This window comes from Pezoporus flaviventris, unplaced genomic scaffold, assembly GCF_033815535.1.
Source record: "Pezoporus flaviventris isolate CSIRO_AGI_PZ_B2104156 unplaced genomic scaffold, CSIRO_AGI_Pfla_v1 ptg000004l, whole genome shotgun sequence".
In the NCBI taxonomy this organism is placed as follows: Eukaryota; Metazoa; Chordata; class Aves; order Psittaciformes; family Psittacidae; genus Pezoporus; species Pezoporus flaviventris.
In genome coordinates, this window is record NW_026892552.1 from 1,217,689 (window position 1) to 1,236,021 (window position 18,333).

At 46.9% G+C, this 18,333-nt stretch overlaps 1 protein-coding gene across 5 annotated transcripts in view; it reads left to right on the top strand.

Annotated features, from left to right (window-relative positions):
- The window catches only part of LOC133265129 (ran-binding protein 10), a 72,173-nt gene extending 55,673 nt beyond the window's left edge, over positions 1-16,500 (top strand). For 3 of the 5 annotated variants that reach the window (XM_061445383.1, XM_061445386.1, XM_061445387.1), the window contains 7 exons: positions 3,653-3,761; positions 4,799-4,947; positions 7,047-7,242; positions 8,275-8,399; positions 9,224-9,369; positions 9,857-9,968; positions 11,150-16,500. In XM_061445383.1, the coding sequence (XP_061301367.1) occupies positions 3,653-3,761; positions 4,799-4,947; positions 7,047-7,242; positions 8,275-8,399; positions 9,224-9,369; positions 9,857-9,968; positions 11,150-11,280 (968 nt within the window). In that variant the 3' untranslated portion in view covers positions 11,281-16,500. The other 2 variants (XM_061445384.1, XM_061445385.1) reach the window with 2 other exon arrangements.
- The last annotated feature ends 1,833 nt before the right edge of the window (positions 16,501-18,333 follow it).

The window sequence follows — 18,333 nt, forward strand, 5'->3', positions numbered from 1 at the left end:
GGGTCAGCACAGCTTGGGGACCATTGCTGGGAGCACTTTTCCCATCATCACTGTGCCCTTTCCACCCTCTGCCCTCTTTGCCTGAAGAACTGCCCTATTCTTTCCTTCGCCTGTCTGCTGTGAGGACTGACTTGCATGCCTGGCAGTGTCGAATGTGCAAAATTTCTGATCAACTTGGTTAACTTTCCTCAGTGTTGCTGAAAGTGAATAGCTGAATCCTGAAAGTTATGAGGTGACTCTCAGCTTTGAGTCCAGCAGTTTCACACATCGGGCTAAAGGTAGTATCTAAGGTGCTTTCTTGGAGGTAGTGTCGAATCAGTGGAGAATAGAACAGTTACCTTGGACTTTACCTGAACTGAGGTGACTGTGCAGCAAAGATCCTTTAGGGTTTGGATTATTAGCTTTTTGGGTTATTAGTTTCTTTAGCCTGCTTATAGGCATCCAGACACATTGATCTATTTTGACTGCAGCTTCCAAAGGTAATGCGCTTTCCAGTCCCTTCTCACATTTTGTTTTCATGTAAATTCTTTGCATATTGAAAATTTTGCAGACTTGTAGCCAGTGTGTTTAGCTTGCACTAGGTGAAGGATTTGCATTCACTGTCTAGTTTGGTTACTGCTGTTTCCTCCAGAGTGGCTTATATCTCAGCTGGGGAGGCTGTAAGGGCTTTTGGTTCCTGCAGAGTAAGGCTTTTTGCTTTCTCCTGCCGTCTGTTTGGTTTTACTTTTTTTTTTTTTTTCCATTTTTTTGGCTTTTCTATTCCCAGGCTCAGCTTGCAGAGTTGCAGAACATTGATGTGTTTTCTGCATTCTCCTGGCTGTTGGCTACAGGCTACATCCCACTCTTTCCCTTCCCTTTGTGAACCGTTCCTCATGTGACTCTTACGCATGGGGAGCATCATGTCCCTTTGCAGCTCACTCTCCATACATTACATGCGCTTAGCCAGCATTTAGGTTCATCTGCTTAGTACCCACAATAACTTGTAGCTGCTGGCTGGTAGTGCTCACGGGCTTTATGCTTTCCAGGTCAGGTACTGTGTGACTCTGAGTTCAGTGTTCTGCTGGTGTAGGTTGGTGGTAAAGCCTTCTGGAGGCATGCGAGACTCTATAGTCTTGTTTGTCTGAAGACAAGTGATGAGGCAGATGGAGAGGTTCTGAAGCTGAGGCTCAAATTAAAGTTGTAAGGAATACAGAGATGGGAAGACAAAAAAGCAATGACATCTGTGAGAGTTGCCAAACAAGGCAGAGAAGTGAGCTGTTGAAAGCAGTGAGACATACAACAGAGAGTGAAGTGAAGGAGTGCAACAAACGTTGGCGTGAGAGCCACCTCTTTGGTTTTAGCTTTCAGCTACGATGGCAAGCAGATAAACACTGTGACGTGGAATCCAAGACCAGTCGTTGCACATTATTACTTGAGGATTGCTAATACAGATTTCCAGGCTGGGCTTTCAGCTGCTTGTGCCATGGAATAGTCATGGCTTGCTGTAATTAAGAGCACCTCACAGGTGATCCAAAACCTTCTCTCTGTTGTTTGTAAGGAGTCCTGGAAAAACAAAGAAGGAAGTGCAGTGAATTTGTTGTTTAAGGACACTTAAAACAAAATGAGAACCTCTGTAGATCGGCAGCTTTGCTGAGTGTTCAGAGGTGGGATCTCAAGTTAAGTTTTGCACTTGTGTCTTCTGACCCACTGAAGGAATATATATGAGCCATGAACACCCAGGATCACAGATGGCTTCTGCCTTGTATCTTTGCACCTCCTAGAAGCATGCAACTTGTTGAGCTGTTTCTAGCCTAGTGAGCAGCTGATTCTTGGAGCTGGCTTATGGATGCCACATCCTTATTGCAAGCCAAGCTCAGGTGTTAACTTCAGTGCTTTGGAGTGGGACTTGCAGGAACCCAGTTTTGGTGGTATAACTACTTCTACTTAGAGGTAGGGATATGGGGGAAACAGCACTGGGCTGTGGCTTAAGCCCACAGGCCCTCTAAAAATACTCTGCTGGTCTGGTGCTCAGCCATACTAACACTTCCAAGTGTGAACCAGCCAGAGGATGTAACATGGGTGTGACCTGGGGTCTTCACAGAATCACAGAATCATTACGGTTGAAAGGGACCTCTGGAGATCATCCAGTCCAACCCTTTGCCAAGGCAGTGCCACCTAGAGCAGGTCACACAGGAACCAGGAGGGTTTTGAATGTCTCCAGAGAGGGAGACTCCACAACCCCCCTGGGCAGCCTGTTCCAGGGCTCTGCCACCCTCAAAGGAAGTCATTCTTCCTCATGTTGAGGTGAAACTTCTATATTAGTTTATTCTACTTGTCCTCTCAGTGGGCACCACTGAAAAGAGTCTGGCACCATCCTCCTGGCATCCACCTTTGAGGTATTGATTTACATGGATGGTGATGATGTAATTAATGATCCCCTCTCAGTCTCCTCTTCTCTAGAGTAAACAGGCCCAGCTCCTGCAGTCTCTCCTCATGAGAGAGATGCTCCAGACCCCTGGTGATCCTTGTGAACCTCCCTTGGACCCTCTCCAGTAGCTCCTTGTCTTATACTGAGGAGCCCAGGACTGGACACAGTTCTCCACATGTGGCCTCTCCAGAGCAGAGTCGAAGGGGAAGATCACCTCCCTTGACTTCTAGCCACACTCCTCCCAGTGCACCCCAGTGTACTCCTGTCCCTTCTGACTCACGGGCACACTGCCAGCTCATAGTTAACTTATCGTCTACCAACACTCCCAGGTCCTTTGTCAGCTGAACTGCTCTCTAGTAGGTCAGGCCCCAGCCTATGCTGGTACTTGGAGTTCTTCCTACCCAGGTGCAGGACCTTCCACTTGCCCTTGTTGAACCTCATTAGGTTTCTCTCCAGCCTATCAAGGTCCCACTGAATGGCAGCGCAGACTTCAGGTTTGTCAGCCACTGCCCCTAGCTTCGTATCATCGGCAAACTTGCTGAGGCAACACTCTAGCCCTTGAACCAGGTCATTGATAAACAAGTTGAATTAGACTGGACCCAGTATTGATCCCTGGGGAACACCACTGACTACAGGCCTCCAACTGGATTCTACTCCTCTGAGCTCTGCCATTCAGCCAGTTTTTGATACACCTCACTGTCAATTCATCTAACCTGTATTTCCTACCAGGATGTTATGTGAGACAGTGTTAAAAGCCTTGCTGAAGTCAATGTAGATAACATCCACTGCTCTCCCTTCATCAACCCATCCTGCCATGTCATCATAGAAGGCTATCAGATTGGTCAAGCAAGACTTACACTTGGTGAATCCATGCTGACTACTCCTGATGACCTTCTTTTCTATGTGCTTGGTGATGACCTCTGAAATTGTCATGTCTTGCTTTCTTTTCCATGGCTACATAGCTCTGGGGCTAAAGGACAAAAGTCCCAGAGCACCCACCCCAGCACATGCCTACTTCTCCTTCAGATCTTTCTACTCTTGGTGTTTCTGAGCTACTAACAGAGCCTTCCTCATTTTCACAGGCTTTTTCTCACCCTGATCCACAATAAACAAGATGTGGTCCCCAGTTTTCCCTAGACTTTATGCAAAGTGGTAGTGGGGAGCCATGTGGCATATGTGAGACAATTCCTCTGGCCATTCTTGTTGATGAGTCCTGTGTGTCAGTTGGTCTCCTTTTGCTTTCAGGAATACAGAAGCTAGTGTTAGCAGGCAGAGTGGGAGAGGCTATAGAAGCCACCCAGCAGCTCTATCCTGGCCTCCTAGAACATAACCCCAACCTGCTCTTCATGTTAAAGTAAGTATGAATAGCTTTATATTCCCTAATGCTGAAATGTGTAGATGAAGGAGAGAAGAAAGAGGCTATCCAGTCATCCAGTCTGGCTGTACACCTTGATCTGAATTCAAATTGTTCGAGATCCCTTTGGGAGCACGTGGGAGAGGATGGAGGTTCAGCCCTTTGCACATTGCTTGTAGCAATGTAGACCTAGCCCTGTTGTTGCTGCTCAGACCTGGTATGGCTTTACCTCGTGAGGCAGAGGTAGGTGAAATTTTTGCTCTGTGAAGGAGTTTCTGCTCCTTCACAGGTAGTGTTTACCTGTCTTGTAGAGATCTTCCAACATTGGAGCATGTGGCAGTCACTGTGGAGGTTCCTAGAAAGGCAGAAGTATAGAAAGGGCTGTCTGGGGAAGAGTTTAGAGGGAAAAAGAGCTTATGTGTCCCAGTTCTTCCAGCTGTACAGAGTGGCTCTTCCCAGCCTTCTGAGACATATGAGGACAATTCCCAGTAAAGCTAAATGAGGAGTTGTCCTCACTATCTCTGGGAGTGTCCTCACTATCTCTGGGAGTGTTCTCACTATCTCTGGGAGTATTGCCTTTTTTTACCCTTACTTCTCTGTTTTCTGTTGGCTGCCAGTATTTCCAGGCTGATGGGATAGTGGGGGAACTATGATGTTTGGAAGATTTAGTATCTTTTATCTGAAAAAAATACAACCCACAATAGAATTTTGGAGTACCTGCAGAGGTGGTGGAGATGAAAGCATGCTGTAAAGGAGCAGTTTATTCTTACTACAATGGAAATAAGCTTGCTTTTTTGGGAATGTCTCAACATTCATTAACTTCAAAGTTGAAGTTTCTGAACTCTTTCCTCCTATAGCATTATCAGAGCACTTGCAATACGTGGGTACCAGGAGTCTGAAATGTGTTTTTGAAAGCCAAGAAGTTTAACTTGTATGCAGTTTCCAGAAGTTCTCCGCTTGGTAGCTGAGGAAGCCTCGGTGCAGAGCATCCTGGCTGTCATGCAGCTTCTTCTCCTTCTTCCCTCCTGTGAAACCAGGTGTCGACAGTTTGTGGAGATGGTGAATGGGACTGACAGTGAGGTCCGTTGTTTCAGTGCCCGCAGCCCCAGATCCCAGGACAGTTACCCCGGGTCCCCCAGTTTAAGTCCTAGACATGGATCAAACAACTCACACATTCATAGTACCGGTAAGTGTGTTCTCTGTCTTGTAGTGAGAAAAGCAAATGTAAAAGGTGGACGTGGTTATGTGTTCACCTTACCTGCTGTTTTCTGTGTATTATTCAATGAATGCTCCTTTCCTTTGTGATAACCAGCTGAGAGGACATATGTGATCATAGGTGTCTCTACACAGTTGAAGAATTAATTTTTCATTAGTTATTTTCCACTGACAACTGTCTGCACAGCAGGTTGTTTTTTTTTTTCACAATAAAGAAGATTTTGAAGGTGGCCTTCTCATGCAGCCACTAGTGACTCAGTGTTCCACTGACAGAGCTGTACGAGGAGGTCTGAAAACAAGCCCTGCTCCTCGACCTTGGAGTTTGCAAAAGAACTGCTTTTCAGTAAGAGCTGAGCAGAAGATGCTGCTCAGTTTTGGCCAACTGAGTGAAAGGTTAGGGGGGTTGACTTGCATGAGAGGATCTCCCTGCCCCATGGACTTTGGTTTGCAAGCTCTAAGCATGTGAGAAGGGAACAGTTATGTTCCTTCAAAGCCCATCTCTGGAGCATCAACTCTTTGCAGTTAGGGAAAGTAAACTTCATGATTTGAAGTGGAAAGAACAAGATAAACCAGGACACCCAAGATATGTTCCTTAGGTAATTATTGACTAAGGCTTTGAAGATGGAGTGGACCAGGGAGTATGACCTGCAGAGCCCCTGAAAACACTCAGAGCTGCTTCACTGAGCCTTGAGCTGCTCACAGCCATGTAAGTGTATTTTGTTTTGGTATTCCCACTGCTGTGCACAGGCAAACACTGAAGGGAAAGGAAGACAGGTACTTGAATGCCTCCAAGCTGTCACTCACCTTCCTAAGCCAGTATCTTTGTTTTCCTGTATTGTGTTGTGAGAAACCCTGGGTATGTTTCTCTGACTAGGTAGTCAGAATCATCCCATCAGTCCATAAAAGCTCTTGGTAATACCTGTTTTCAGCCAGAAAATGCCTGCATCTGCAGCACAAGGCAGCACTCACATGTATGTGTCTCCATCCATGGGACATCACCTTCACAGTTCTCTCTGTCAGACCTTGTGCTTTGAAAATAGTGATCATTTAATCAGTGCACATTTTCAAAGGTTAAGCAGAACTGTAGTGCACAGTCTGCTGCGTCTTTGTCATTAAAATGCACTTGTTTGGATCTCTGTGTTGTCATGATAAAAACAGAAATAAATTCCCTAACTATAACTGTGTGATCAGCTGATGAATTTGAATGTATCACCATTTCTGGAAGAACAGCCATGCCAGGTTCCATCATCTAGCCAAGATCCTGTGGTCAGTAGTGGTTTGCCTAGGGAAGAATATATGAAGGCAGAAAAACCATAATGAGGTTTTTCCAAATTATTATTCACAGTTGTCTTGGTATTAAATAGCCCCTGTAAGGTTAGCCAGTCCTATCTGAATCCATATAAAACTTGCAGTAATGACTAAGGGGTTTTGTCTTGTGTCAGTGAGTTCCACAGCTTGTTAGACACCTGTTGGTGGGGGGGGGGACCAGTTGAAATTTCAAGCCTGACTCTCCTTTCAGTGATGTCTGTTCTGAAGCTCGTGACTTTTAAGAGGGTTGTTCTTACATGCTGAGTGTTGTGTGAAACGAATATACCCCTAATGTAAGGTAGGTTGTGGAAAGCCTGGCAAGTTGTTACTGCCAAGAGTTCTCCTTGTTGCCCAGTTTTCACCTGTGTTTGCTTAGTTTTTCTGGATAGGGGGTTTATGAGAAATACTTGATTTTGTGAGAAGAGGGTTTGTAAACTTCTTTACAAACCATCCATGCTTCATATTTCAAAAATAATTTCTATACCTGTGTGAGCTGTTTCTGCTCATCTTTTATTTGCAACCTGGTTTTAGACAGGTTTTTTCCTTCAGCTCAAATATTGCTGGTGAGCAATGGGATTCCTTCTGTATACATCTGTGTTTTCTCTAAGCCCCACTGAATTTAAGGACAATGAACCATAATTGAAGCTCTGAAGTCTTATTTTGCTTTCTTCCTTTGGGGTCTGCTCTCTTGATAAATTGCTGGCTTCACAGTATAGTGATATTGCCATTCTGGTCTCATTTTTCCTTCCTCTTGACTTACAGGAGCGGACAGTCCAACCTGTAGCAATGGAGTTGTATCCATGAAAAGCAAACAGAGTCACAGTAAATACCCAACACTGAGTTCATCATCTTCATCTTCCTCTTCCTCCTCCCCCTCATCTGTGAACTACTCTGAGTCCAATTCTACAGATTCTACCAAATCTCAGCAGCACAGTAGCACGAGTAATCAAGAAACCAGGTATTTTTTTTTTTCTTTGTAGGTGCCTGAGAAGGGTGAGATGGTGGGAGAGGGCTCCTTCTGAGTCTACTCTGTGGGGGTGTGTAAGTGTGTTTGTGATGTGTGGGGTGTAGGTGTAGGCTTCAGGAGGAGCCAGAAAGGCATCTGCCCTGCTCTTCTGAGCATCAGAATTATCTACAAGATCACTATTATTCCCAGCAGAAACAAGCCTGTTCCAGTTCCCCTGCTCTGGCTTAGGCTTGGAGGCTCATAGAATCCAGAAGCTCATCCAGTTCCTACTCCTTCCAGAGGCATGGGCACCTTCCATTAGACCAGGTTGCTCCAAGCCCCGTCCAGCCTGGCCTTGAACACTGCCAGAGATGGGGCAGCCACAGCTTCTCTGGGCAACCTGTGCCAGGGGCTCAGCACCCTCACAGGGAAGAACTTCTGCCTAAAATCTCATCTCAGTCTCCCTCTGTCAGTTTAAAGCTATTCCCCTTTGTCCTGTCCCTACAGGTCCTTGTCAAAAGCCCCTCTCCAGATATCTTGGCAGCCCCTTCAGGCACTGGGAGCTGCTGGAAGGTCTCCCTGGAGACTTCTCTTTTCCAGGCTGAAAAAGCCCAGCTCTCTCAGCCTGTCTCCAGAGCAGAGCTGCTCCAGCCCTCGCAGCATCTCCGTGGCCTCCTCTGAACTCACTCCAACAGCTTCACATCCCTTTTGTGTTTTTGCCTCAGAGCTGGACACAGGACTGCAGGGGGGTTCTCCCCAGAGCACAGTAGAGGGAGAGAATCCCTTCCCTTGACCTGCTGCTGATGCTCTAGTGTTGCAGCCCAGCACATTTGGGGGGATCTGGGCTCAAGAGCACACTGAAGCTGGATCATAGGGAGCTTCTCGTCACCCAACACCTCCTTCTCCTCAGAGCTGCTCCATCCAGTTTGTATTTGTGTTTGGGATTGCTATGACCCAAATGCAGGAACTTGCCTTTGCCCTTGTTGAACTTTGAGAGGTGTGCATGGACCTACCTCTGACTTTTCTTTGTTTCTTTCACCTCAGTGACAGTGAGATGGAAATGGAGGCTGAGCATTACCCTAATGGAGTCCTGGAAAATTCATCTACCAGGATAATGAATGGCACCTACAAACATGAAGAGATCCTGCAAACTGATGAATCCAGCATGGGTAGGGCGTCAGAGGCAGGAAGGGTAAAGGGAAATAGAAAGAGTTGGTATTGAGAGATCGATTGTAATTGGACTGGGGGAAAAAAAAACACATACCCACCTCAGTGAATGAAGTTCTCAAGATGCCTGTTTCACGGGGAAGATGAATCTGTCCTGGAACTAAACTAGGTCTGGTTTTTCATAGTCTCTCACCAGTGCTGGTGATGTGGAGCAGGGAAAGCAGTAGGAGTCAAAGGGTTGTTCAGTACTGGTCATTAAACCAGCTTAGAGCAGTCCTGGCACTTATGCCAGCTGAGGAACTGAACTGAGCTGTGGAAAGGTGGCTGATGCCCTATCACGAAGTTCAACTTTGAACTTTGGGGTGGGAGGGAGAGAATGAAACTGGGAATTCCTCCAGTTAGAATGGGTCTTGTGGGCAACCCGTTCTGGGAAGTTGGTGGTGTTAGCATCTTTGACAAAGTTTTTGGAGTCTGGGATTGGTTAGACCAAGAAGTTACCAGTTGTGTGTGCTATACTAGGCACGTGAAGAGGAAACGTGGCTGGAGGTGCAAGCTCCCATGATTTTATCAAAAGGCTTGATATGTAGCTAATCCTCAGGCATTAAACAAACTGAGCTTAAGTTTTCCCTGTACCTAAAAAGTGCTATGAAAAATACCACTGGCTATTGCAGTTAAGGAATCACAGAAGGCTTCGAGTGGGATAAACTCAGAGTGGAGAGCAGCTACCTTCTCCAGAAGGGGAAAGAGTTTATGGGTGTCATGTCACAGAGTGGGCAATGGTGGGGAATGAAGGACAATTGTTACTTCTCCTCTGCCTTTTCTCTAGAAGACAGCTGCCCCCAGAGGCAGCTGTGTGGAGGGAACCATGCTGCCACAGAACGAATGATCCAGTTTGGACGTGAGCTGCAGATTCTGAGTGAGCAGCTTTGCAGGGAATATGGAAAGAACACAGTGCACAAAAAGATGCTTCAGGTAAGCCTGGGCCTCATGCTGCCTCGCAGCAGTTCTGTGGGCCAGGACTGTGGTTGTGGGCTCCTTTGCAGAGCTGTGGGTATGCCCCACTTCTGCTATTGGTGAGGAAGAGGGGGCCTGCATGGGGATCAGAGGTGGAAGCTTGGTGAGCACAGATCATCTAGACCAAATTCTCAGCATGGGACAGAAGAAACACAGTTCCTGCCTGCCTTCCTGGAGCAACTACATGCATGCTCTTCTCTCCAGGTGACTACCTGCCTTCCTGTGCTGGCTCCCCTGCCACATGGAGAGGGCACCCTTTTTAATCCACTATCTTGACAGCCCAGTGTGGTCCCTTGCTGCCAAGAAGAAAAGGGCCCTTTCTTTTCAGGAGGTAGGCACCTATCACCTTGGTGATGGCAGGAGGTGCCCCAGCTGATGGACCTGGTTTTCCTGTGTCTTTGCAGCTGTGCATGACCTTACTGTACCTTTCTGTTCTCTCATACAGGATGCATTTAGCTTGTTAGCTTACTCAGATCCTTGGAACTGCCCTGTTGGTCAACAGCTGGACCCGATCCAGAGGGAACCTGTGTGTGCTGCTCTTAATAGTGCTATATTGGGTAAGGCCTGGTTCCTATGTGAGTGTCACCCACTGGACATACCTCTCAAGAGCTGTCCTGTGTCAGGCAAGCCTGTGAGTGGCAGGAAAAGCTCAGAAATACTTGTACTTCTGCCTCTCTTCCTGTTGCTCAGGACTGACAGGGCCGTGATGCAGAAAGGAAAGCCTACAGAGAATGAATCCTTCTGATGTAATCTTCTTTTCACTCCCTTCCTTGGGTCTTCCTCAATGCTACTTCCAAGGATGTTCCTTAGGATTTTCCTCCCCTGCTTATTAAAGAAGCCAAGATCTTTTTGATACATTTCCTGCCTCTCCTTCTTGCTCTGAACTCACCTGAATCATTTTGCTGGCATTACCAGAGCTCTTTTCCGTGCTGTTTGGGTTGGCAGAGGCTTGTCCTACTATCATTCTACTTTCTGGCAGGGAATGCAGTTGCTGTGTTGCAGTATCGTAAGTGAAGCAGGTTTCCATAGTGCTGGATATAAAGCAGAGGGGAGCTGTAATTCCACTTACCTTTGAGCTCATGCAGAACGTGCAGAGTTAAACGTGGGCAGAGTTTGTATTCCCTTCAGGCATTGCCTCTGTGTGTTTCCATCATGTGCTATGCTTCTTATAGCCCAGAGGGCCTGACTGCCTGTAGTCCAGTGTCAGAATTGAGGCTGTGGTAATGATCTAGCCCTCGGAAAACACCTTGTCTAGGTCAGCTGAGGATTCCTTCTTGCATACATAGCAAACATGATGTTGGAAAGAAGCAGTGACCAGTGAGTGAGTTTGTCTGGTGCTTGGACTGCTGTGTAGACTTGCATAAGTGGGAGAGATGGAGAGGTTGCCTCTCATTTGGTTCCAGTTTCTCCTGCTTTTCCTTATTCTTCCACACTTTGATTTCTCATGTTTTGGGGGTTTTGCAGCAGGAGCTCCGTTGCCTTTTTCTTTCCCTGGCCACCACAGTAGCACTTTCTCAAAGGCTGTGGTGAGCTGTGGCTCCATGTGGGACATGTCATGGGTGGTGGGGTATGCAGAGGAGCAGTGGTGCAGAGCCAGTGGTGCTCAGGAATAGCTTCCTTCCAGAGCCAGCACTTTCTGCCAGGGGTGCTGGGCCTGATGACCGGGTGGGACTGAGTGGGACCTAGCACAGGCAGCCGGACACCTCTTCTAAACAGATTTCTTTTTTTTGCCCCACAGAATCTCAGAACGTGCCAAAGCAGCCCCCACTGATGCTTGCCCTGGGCCAGGCCTCGGAATGTTTGCGGCTTATGGCTCGCGTGGGCTTGGGCTCCTGCTCCTTTGCCAGAGTAGACGACTATTTGCACTAGCCAGCTGAGCAAGATGGAGTTGACATCATTGAGTGCTGCCCTTCACCTTCCGTTGCTGCCACTCTACACCACCACCTCGTTCAATAGCCTGACCTCCCTGCCACCAACACCCCTCTAGCACACACACACACTGCCTGTGAACTGGTTGAGTGAGTCCCTCACTGTGTGGCTATTCCCAACCCCAGGAACAGCTGGGAGATCTTACCTGTCTCTGTGCCATTGCTGTGGCTCTAGCGGCACTCAATATTTTGATGGTTTTTCTAATGTAGCACCTTCCAATGTAGGGATTTCTCTTTTGATTTGAGCTGTTTCTCATGGATCCACCAATATTGTATCTGGAGAGTTTTGCTGAGCTGGTGTCTGCTGATTTACTGAGGAAGCTCATCAAGTTGCTGACAGCTTGTTCTTGTCTTCCCTTCTTCCTCCATTATGCCCATACAGCATCATCTTGTGTGCTAGTTACCTGAACTCTTCTCACAGTGGCAGATCAGAGGGAATTGTTTATTTTGCTTGAATCCTGTTTATTAAAAAGGTCACTTACACCTCCACAAAGTCATTGATGTATTTATTGCCCACAGACTCAGTCCCAGCCATACACATCATACAGCCCTTCAGGAAATCTAGTGAGGTACATCCTGTCATGCACTAATGATGAAAAGTGGAGCAGCTTGGTCCTTTGTGGTGCATGCCTCTCTTAAGAGCACAAGGCTCTCAAATCCTTGTCTTTGTGAGTGGAAAGATTAGAAGACTTGACATTGCCTCTGTTAGTGGCTGAATTGTAGCAGCGTCTTACAGCCCTGAGAAATGGGTAAATCAAGCTCTCACAGCAATAAGAAGGACAAGATTGTTGAATGTTAAGCTATCTACTGTTGTGTTGGTAGAAGCAGGTGGTTGGCGTCCAGGAAACATCCATGGATGCTGCCAGTTGGGCTGTCAGTTTTGGTGTTGAATCACAGCCCCCCGTTTTTCTCTGTATAGGGCAGCTCTGTCACTAAAATACAGTAATAATAGTACTTGCTGCTTCTCCCCAGGTAACACTGATCTAAATGAGTACTTTTAAATTTGGAAGTGTCTTGGGAACAGTAAGCTGACCTGTGTTCACCCTTGCAGATGGCACATGGCTGAGATCAGGCTGTGGTTTACATCAGTACCAACTTTGTAAGGTCTGAGCCATTCAGAAGGAAGCAGCAACATTTCTTTATGGAGTGCTAAGAAAATTATTCTAATTTCAGACCAAAGCAAGGATCTGTGCTTGAGTAACCTCGAAGTAAGGTGGATTAATGTGTCCCTCTGCAGTATGTATCAGGCCCAGGGACTTGAGGGCTACTGAGCTTCTGGCATTCAAATCATCTGCCTGTGTTTCTGAGCATGTACTTTTAAGTGGTGAGGCTGTGTAGCAGGACCATGTGCTTTGAATCCACTGGTAATAGCCTTAGAAGACTTCAGGTTCAGTCTGGCTGCACAGGAGGAAGTGTAGTTCTGCACCAGATGAGTTTTAGGTCAGTAGCTCTGAGGAGGGCCCATTAGTGCTGAGACCCAACATGTATTTTACTGCTGTTTATGAATTGTTTTTTGAAAGGTCAGTGACAGATGAAGAGATTGTGTTGAAGTTTGCCCTGAAAATGGAGGTTAGGCAGCGCCAGGGCTTCACAGCCAGAGAGCTTGTGTGCTGCTGAAGAAGGGATGGTGCTATGTGACCTCTGTGCAGAGCGTTAATGATTTTCTGCATTTGCAGGCTTGGTTTGCAGATGGAACATGAGGTCTGAAACCAAGGTAGAGCAGGGACCAGGTGTCCCCTACACTGCAGAAGGCAACTGAGGCAGTGAATGTGCAGATGGTGTTGGAGGTGGTTGGCAATGCGCATTTAGTGCATAAGGAATACCTTTTAATGAAGGTATACAATGTGTAAAGGCAGTGCTTGAGCAGTGGTGGCCGAAGTAAACAGGCAACATGAAGTTTAGAGATGGAGGAGAGATTTTTATTAGATCAACTCAGCTGAAAAAACTGGAGGAGTTCTGTGTACTAAAGCTTTTCTTCTAGACACACAGGAGCAGAGAACTGCACCATGCAGAATTCAACTTAATTTGAGGCATCTGGGAACAGCTCATGTGGCTGGAAGCTCCACTACTGATTCTCAACTCTGCTGGTTGTCCCAGTGAGGGCTGTTACCCAGGCTGCAGTCCTTTCCTGGCTGCAGCTGCAGAGACAATTAACTCCTTTCTGAAGCCCTTGTGTGCCTGTGCTGAGCCTAAGGCAGTATGTGAACTTGTCCTGGTGAGAGATTCTTCTGCAGGCTCTCCATTTCTTAGACCCAGGCTTAAGGCATGCTGAGAGGCTGATTGTGGCTGAAAATACCATAGTACCTGGCTTTGCCTTTCACATTTGGTGACTTCCTCTGTTGTTGGTCACCATTCAGCTTGCTGCTGTCTAGCTGCAGTCAGGCTTTTCTCTCGTCTTTGTAACAACACAGTCTTTTTCTGAGCTTTTTTGTTCCTTCTTTTGGTGGTTTCTTTAAGCCAAGTCTCTGTCATGTGTCATATTAATGCCTCAGTCTCTCAGCAAAGCTGTACTGACTATCCTAGAGCATTTTATTTTGCATTGTTTTCCTTTTCACTGCAAAACCCCCCAGAGATGCTCCTAGATACAGGGTTATTCTGGTGCCAAGAAATCCTGGTGTGATGAGATGGTCTCTCTGGCTTCTCATGGAGAGCATCCCTGTCGTAGAAACCATCTTGCTCTTGTGTCAGGGTTAGTGTTGACGGGTCACACTCTTACTGGTGACTAATTGTCAGTGTCCCTCACTGCCACAAATGATGTGCAGCACTGATAATGGCAGCAGATCCCTGTAGACGATCTACAGGGAAAGAGCTACAGAGAAAGATCTACAGGAAGAGCAGTGATGCTTTCCATTTCTTACAGTCAAAGCAGTAATGGCAGCTTGAGTTCTTCTTCCTTTTCTGCTTGACCCAGTTCCTGACCAGCCTCACTGCTGTAACCAACACCCATTGCTGCTCCCAGCTTCTCTTGCCTGCTCTTGTACCTGCTGTCCTGATCCTGATTTTTGAGGAGTGCAAAGGCTTTTCTGCTGTGACATATCTGTCACCTGTTACTTGTTTGGTTTTTTTTTTTATTTCAAGTGTTATTGTGGTTTCACTAGTGGTTTCTCGTTGTCCTCAGATTCTGACTAACGCAGCCATGACTTCATGTGGGGATGTGTAAGTGTGTTTGTAGTGTGTGGGGTGTAGGTGTAGGTTTCAGCCTACTATGGATTTCTAGACAATATGTCTGACTTGGCTTTCCCAGACTATTTTTCAAAGCCTTTTGGTCTTTGAATGTCCCTGGCTGCTCCTTGATGGTTCATGTCAGCTGAGACTTGGTTTGAATTCTTGCAGTCATTTTAAAAAAACAAACAGAACTTAACTGAATTGAGGGTTTTAACTTTAATTGTGATTGCACATCTAAACAAAAGCTATGTGCAGTTTAAAAAATTACTTTTTTTAAAGTGATCTGGGATTTGTTATTTCAGATGCTTCATTCTTTGCTCAGAAACAGGTCTTAGAATCATAGAGTAATAAGACAGCTTGAATGGGACCTTGAGCAACCTGGTCTAGTAGAATATCATCCAGTTCCAACCGTCCTGCCACGGGCAGGGACACCTTCCACTAGACCAGATTGCTCAAGGCCCATCCAATCTGGCCTAAGAACACGCCAGCTGAGACTCTGCTTCATCTGGGCAATCCCTCACAGTGTGACTTCTCCGAAGAGCCCTTCAGTAAAGCCATACAAATGATTGAGTAGCCCCTCATAGAAACTGCTGGCTTCCCATTTCTAGGTGAGGAGGACAAGGTCTCAGCTATGGCCCTGTTTTATCATATAATGAATCACAGATTGGTTTGGGTTGGAAGGGACCCTAAGGATCATCTAGTTCCAACCACCCTGCCAGGGGCAGGGATACATTATAATGTTGACACCTATGTTGCTCTCTACTGGGCTGGACTTCAGATTCTAGAAGAAGGTTTTTCCAAACCACAGGCAGACACTGCTCATATTTCTCATCATGGAGTCCCAAGTGGGGCTTTATAGCTATGGCATACTTCCCAGGATATGAAATGCTGCAGCTATAAACAACTAAACCTATTCTAGGTCTTCTGTGTCTGTGCATTAAGGGGGTCTCTGCTCTCCACTAATCAGTCCAGAGTCAGCACCAAATAGCTGTAGTCTACACGGTGGCAAGCACACTCCAGCTATGTGTAGTGGACTTGTCAGGCCTGGGGTAACCGTTTGACTTGATCTTAAAGGTCTTTTCTAACCTAGTTGGTTCTATGATTCTACATACTCTGGACACCAGCCATTCTACCCATCTACCTCCAATGCTGCATTGCAGCAAGGGCCTCTCAGAAGGATAATGTTTCAGAGGGAGTTAGTGAAAACCTGCTTTTCAGGGTGTTGAACTGCAGCCCTGCACATCCTGGGCTTTGGTTTTGAGCCTTATGCCCTGCCTTGTTAAGTGGCCCTTTGAAAACAACATTTTGGGAACTCCAGACTTGGAGCCTTGGTTAAAGTGTTCTTTGGGGCTTCTGTGTAGGGAGCATCATGGAGCTGAATTACATCACCAGGCTTCTCTCCTCACAGACAAGGGTCTGTGCTGTCCCCATAAGCAGTGAGTGCAGTCATATCAACAGTAACATGGGAGAACTTCGGGGTGATTGATTCAAGAGGTGGATGCGTTGGAGTAGCTGGGAAAAATGCTTCTGGGAGGTGTATCCACCTCATATACCTTGTATTCCAGTTCTGACCATCTTAGTGGCCTCTGCTGGATGCATTCCAGGGCCATTTCTCCTGTACCAAGGAAGCCAAATCTTCTTGTTCTTGTTTCTCTTAGAGCCATCTTGTTCTGAATGACTCCTCCTGTGGCTCCATGATCCTATCCTAGCAGGTATTTAACAAAAGCTGATACAAGACTTGCAGGGTTGGGTGAACTCTCAGTCAGGCTATCCTGTGAGCAGGCAAGGCAGCAGTCTGTTTCCTATCCAAACTTAGGTGTACTCTCAGAGCCAGCTTGTTTGGGGAAAGCTCTTACTGCTCTTAGATATCCTTTCTTGCTCCTTTGCCTTGCACAATCCCAGTGTTCTCTCATCTGTGGGACTACCAGAGGTGGTATCTATGGTGTTTGGTGCTGCAGAAGCTACTTTGAGACCAGGGTCAACGCTGCAGCTCATGCCTACAGCATCTTCATTGAGCATGGACATGGCAACTCCAGCTACTCTTCCTGGGCTTCTTTCTGTTGCACTGGCCTGAATAGCAGATCTGTGTGTGACCATCCCTTTTTGTCACAGTACAGGGACCCATTGGCCTGCAGCTCAGCTGGGTTTAGCACTTCTTCTGTTTTTCTGGAGTTGGTTAGGAATTGAGCCTTTCTGTGTGGCCAGCACCATGGAGAGGGACCTCCAAAGTAAGCACCAAGTATGAGATGTCCAGCTGTTTGGGAGAGGTTGTCCAGTGGCTGCTCTCCCTTCCTTGCAGCCCCCCACATGTACCAGAACTGCATCTCATTGCTGTGGGACACAGCAGAAGGTGTGTGGTTACCAGTCCTATAGAATCATAGAATACTTAGGGTTAGAAAGAACCTTAAGATCATCTAGTTCCACCCCCTTTGCCCTGGGCAGGGACACCTTGCACTAAACCATGTCACCCAAGACTCCATCCACCCTGGCCTGGAACACTGCCAGGGGTGGAGCATTCACAGCTTCCTTGGGCAACCCATTCCAGTGTCTCAACCACACTCACAGTAAAGAACTTCCTTCTTACATCCAATCTAAACTTCCCCTGTTTAAGTTTGAACCATTACCCCTTGTCCTATGTCCCTAATGAAGAGTCCCTCCCCAGCATCCCTATAGCCCCCCTTCAGATACTGGAAGGCTGCTATGAGGTCTCCATGCAGCTTCTGTTCTCCAGCCCCAACTTTCTCAGCCTGTCTTCATACAGGAGGTGCTCCAGCCCCGTGATCATCCTCTTGGCCCTCCTCTGAACTTGTTCCAAGAGTTCCATGTCCTTTTTATGCTGAGGACACCAGAAATACACACAGTACTCCAAGTGAGGTCTCACAAGAGCAGACTAGAGGGGCAGGATCACCTCCTTTGACCTGCTGGTCATGCTTCTTTTGATGCAGCCCAGGATACGGTTGGCTTTCTGGGCTGCAAGCACACACCAAAGCAAGCTCATGTTAAGTTTCTCATCAAGCAACACCCCCAAGTCCTCTGTTTGTATTTCCAACATCCTTGTGGTGCTGACTGTCCTACTGCCCAACTGATGTGGACACTGGGAGATGCAGCTGTGACTGGTGTGGAGAATGGGCCCCTTTGGAGCATTGTTCCTTTTGGCCATGTATACCAGGCATTTTGCCATTTGCTTCCTTGTTCCTTCTGTTTTTTCAGTGACATCTCAACCTGTCCTTGAGCTGTGTCCTTATTTTTCACTCTTACCAAGGTGTCTTTACCATTCTTTAAATACCTTTGTTCTTGAGGCTTCCTTAAACAACTGGAACAACCAGAGCTGGTGTAACTAGCTCTGAGTATTGAATTTATCATTTTCCTCCTTAGGAATCAGGGATGATGAACTGTCTCCTCCAGCAAAGCAAACCTTGTTGGATTGCTGTGATGCTGCTGTGGTTTGGTATTGGGAAGTGCCTCCCATGAAGAAGCAGTGTGCAGAGTTCAGCTGCCCCATGGGGCAACAGGCAGAGAGGTCCATCACACTTCAGTCCCATGGAGCTGGTCAGCATGAGAGAAGGAACATATTCATTGAAAAGGTGGTCCTGGTACACCCAGAAGGAATAGCTTCCTTCAAACCCTGCCAGTGTTACAGCAGCCCAAGTTGTGCATCCACAGTGGAGTAGGTCTCTTGTAGAGAGCTGGTGTGGGGCTCCAGCTGTACATATCCATCCCTAGATGTTATTGCACAACGGTTCAGGGGCCATGACAGGAGATGTGCTGTGTGCTGCTGGGACCCTTCTGCCCTCAAAAAACTGAGTGATGGAGGGACCTCCAGTCCAGC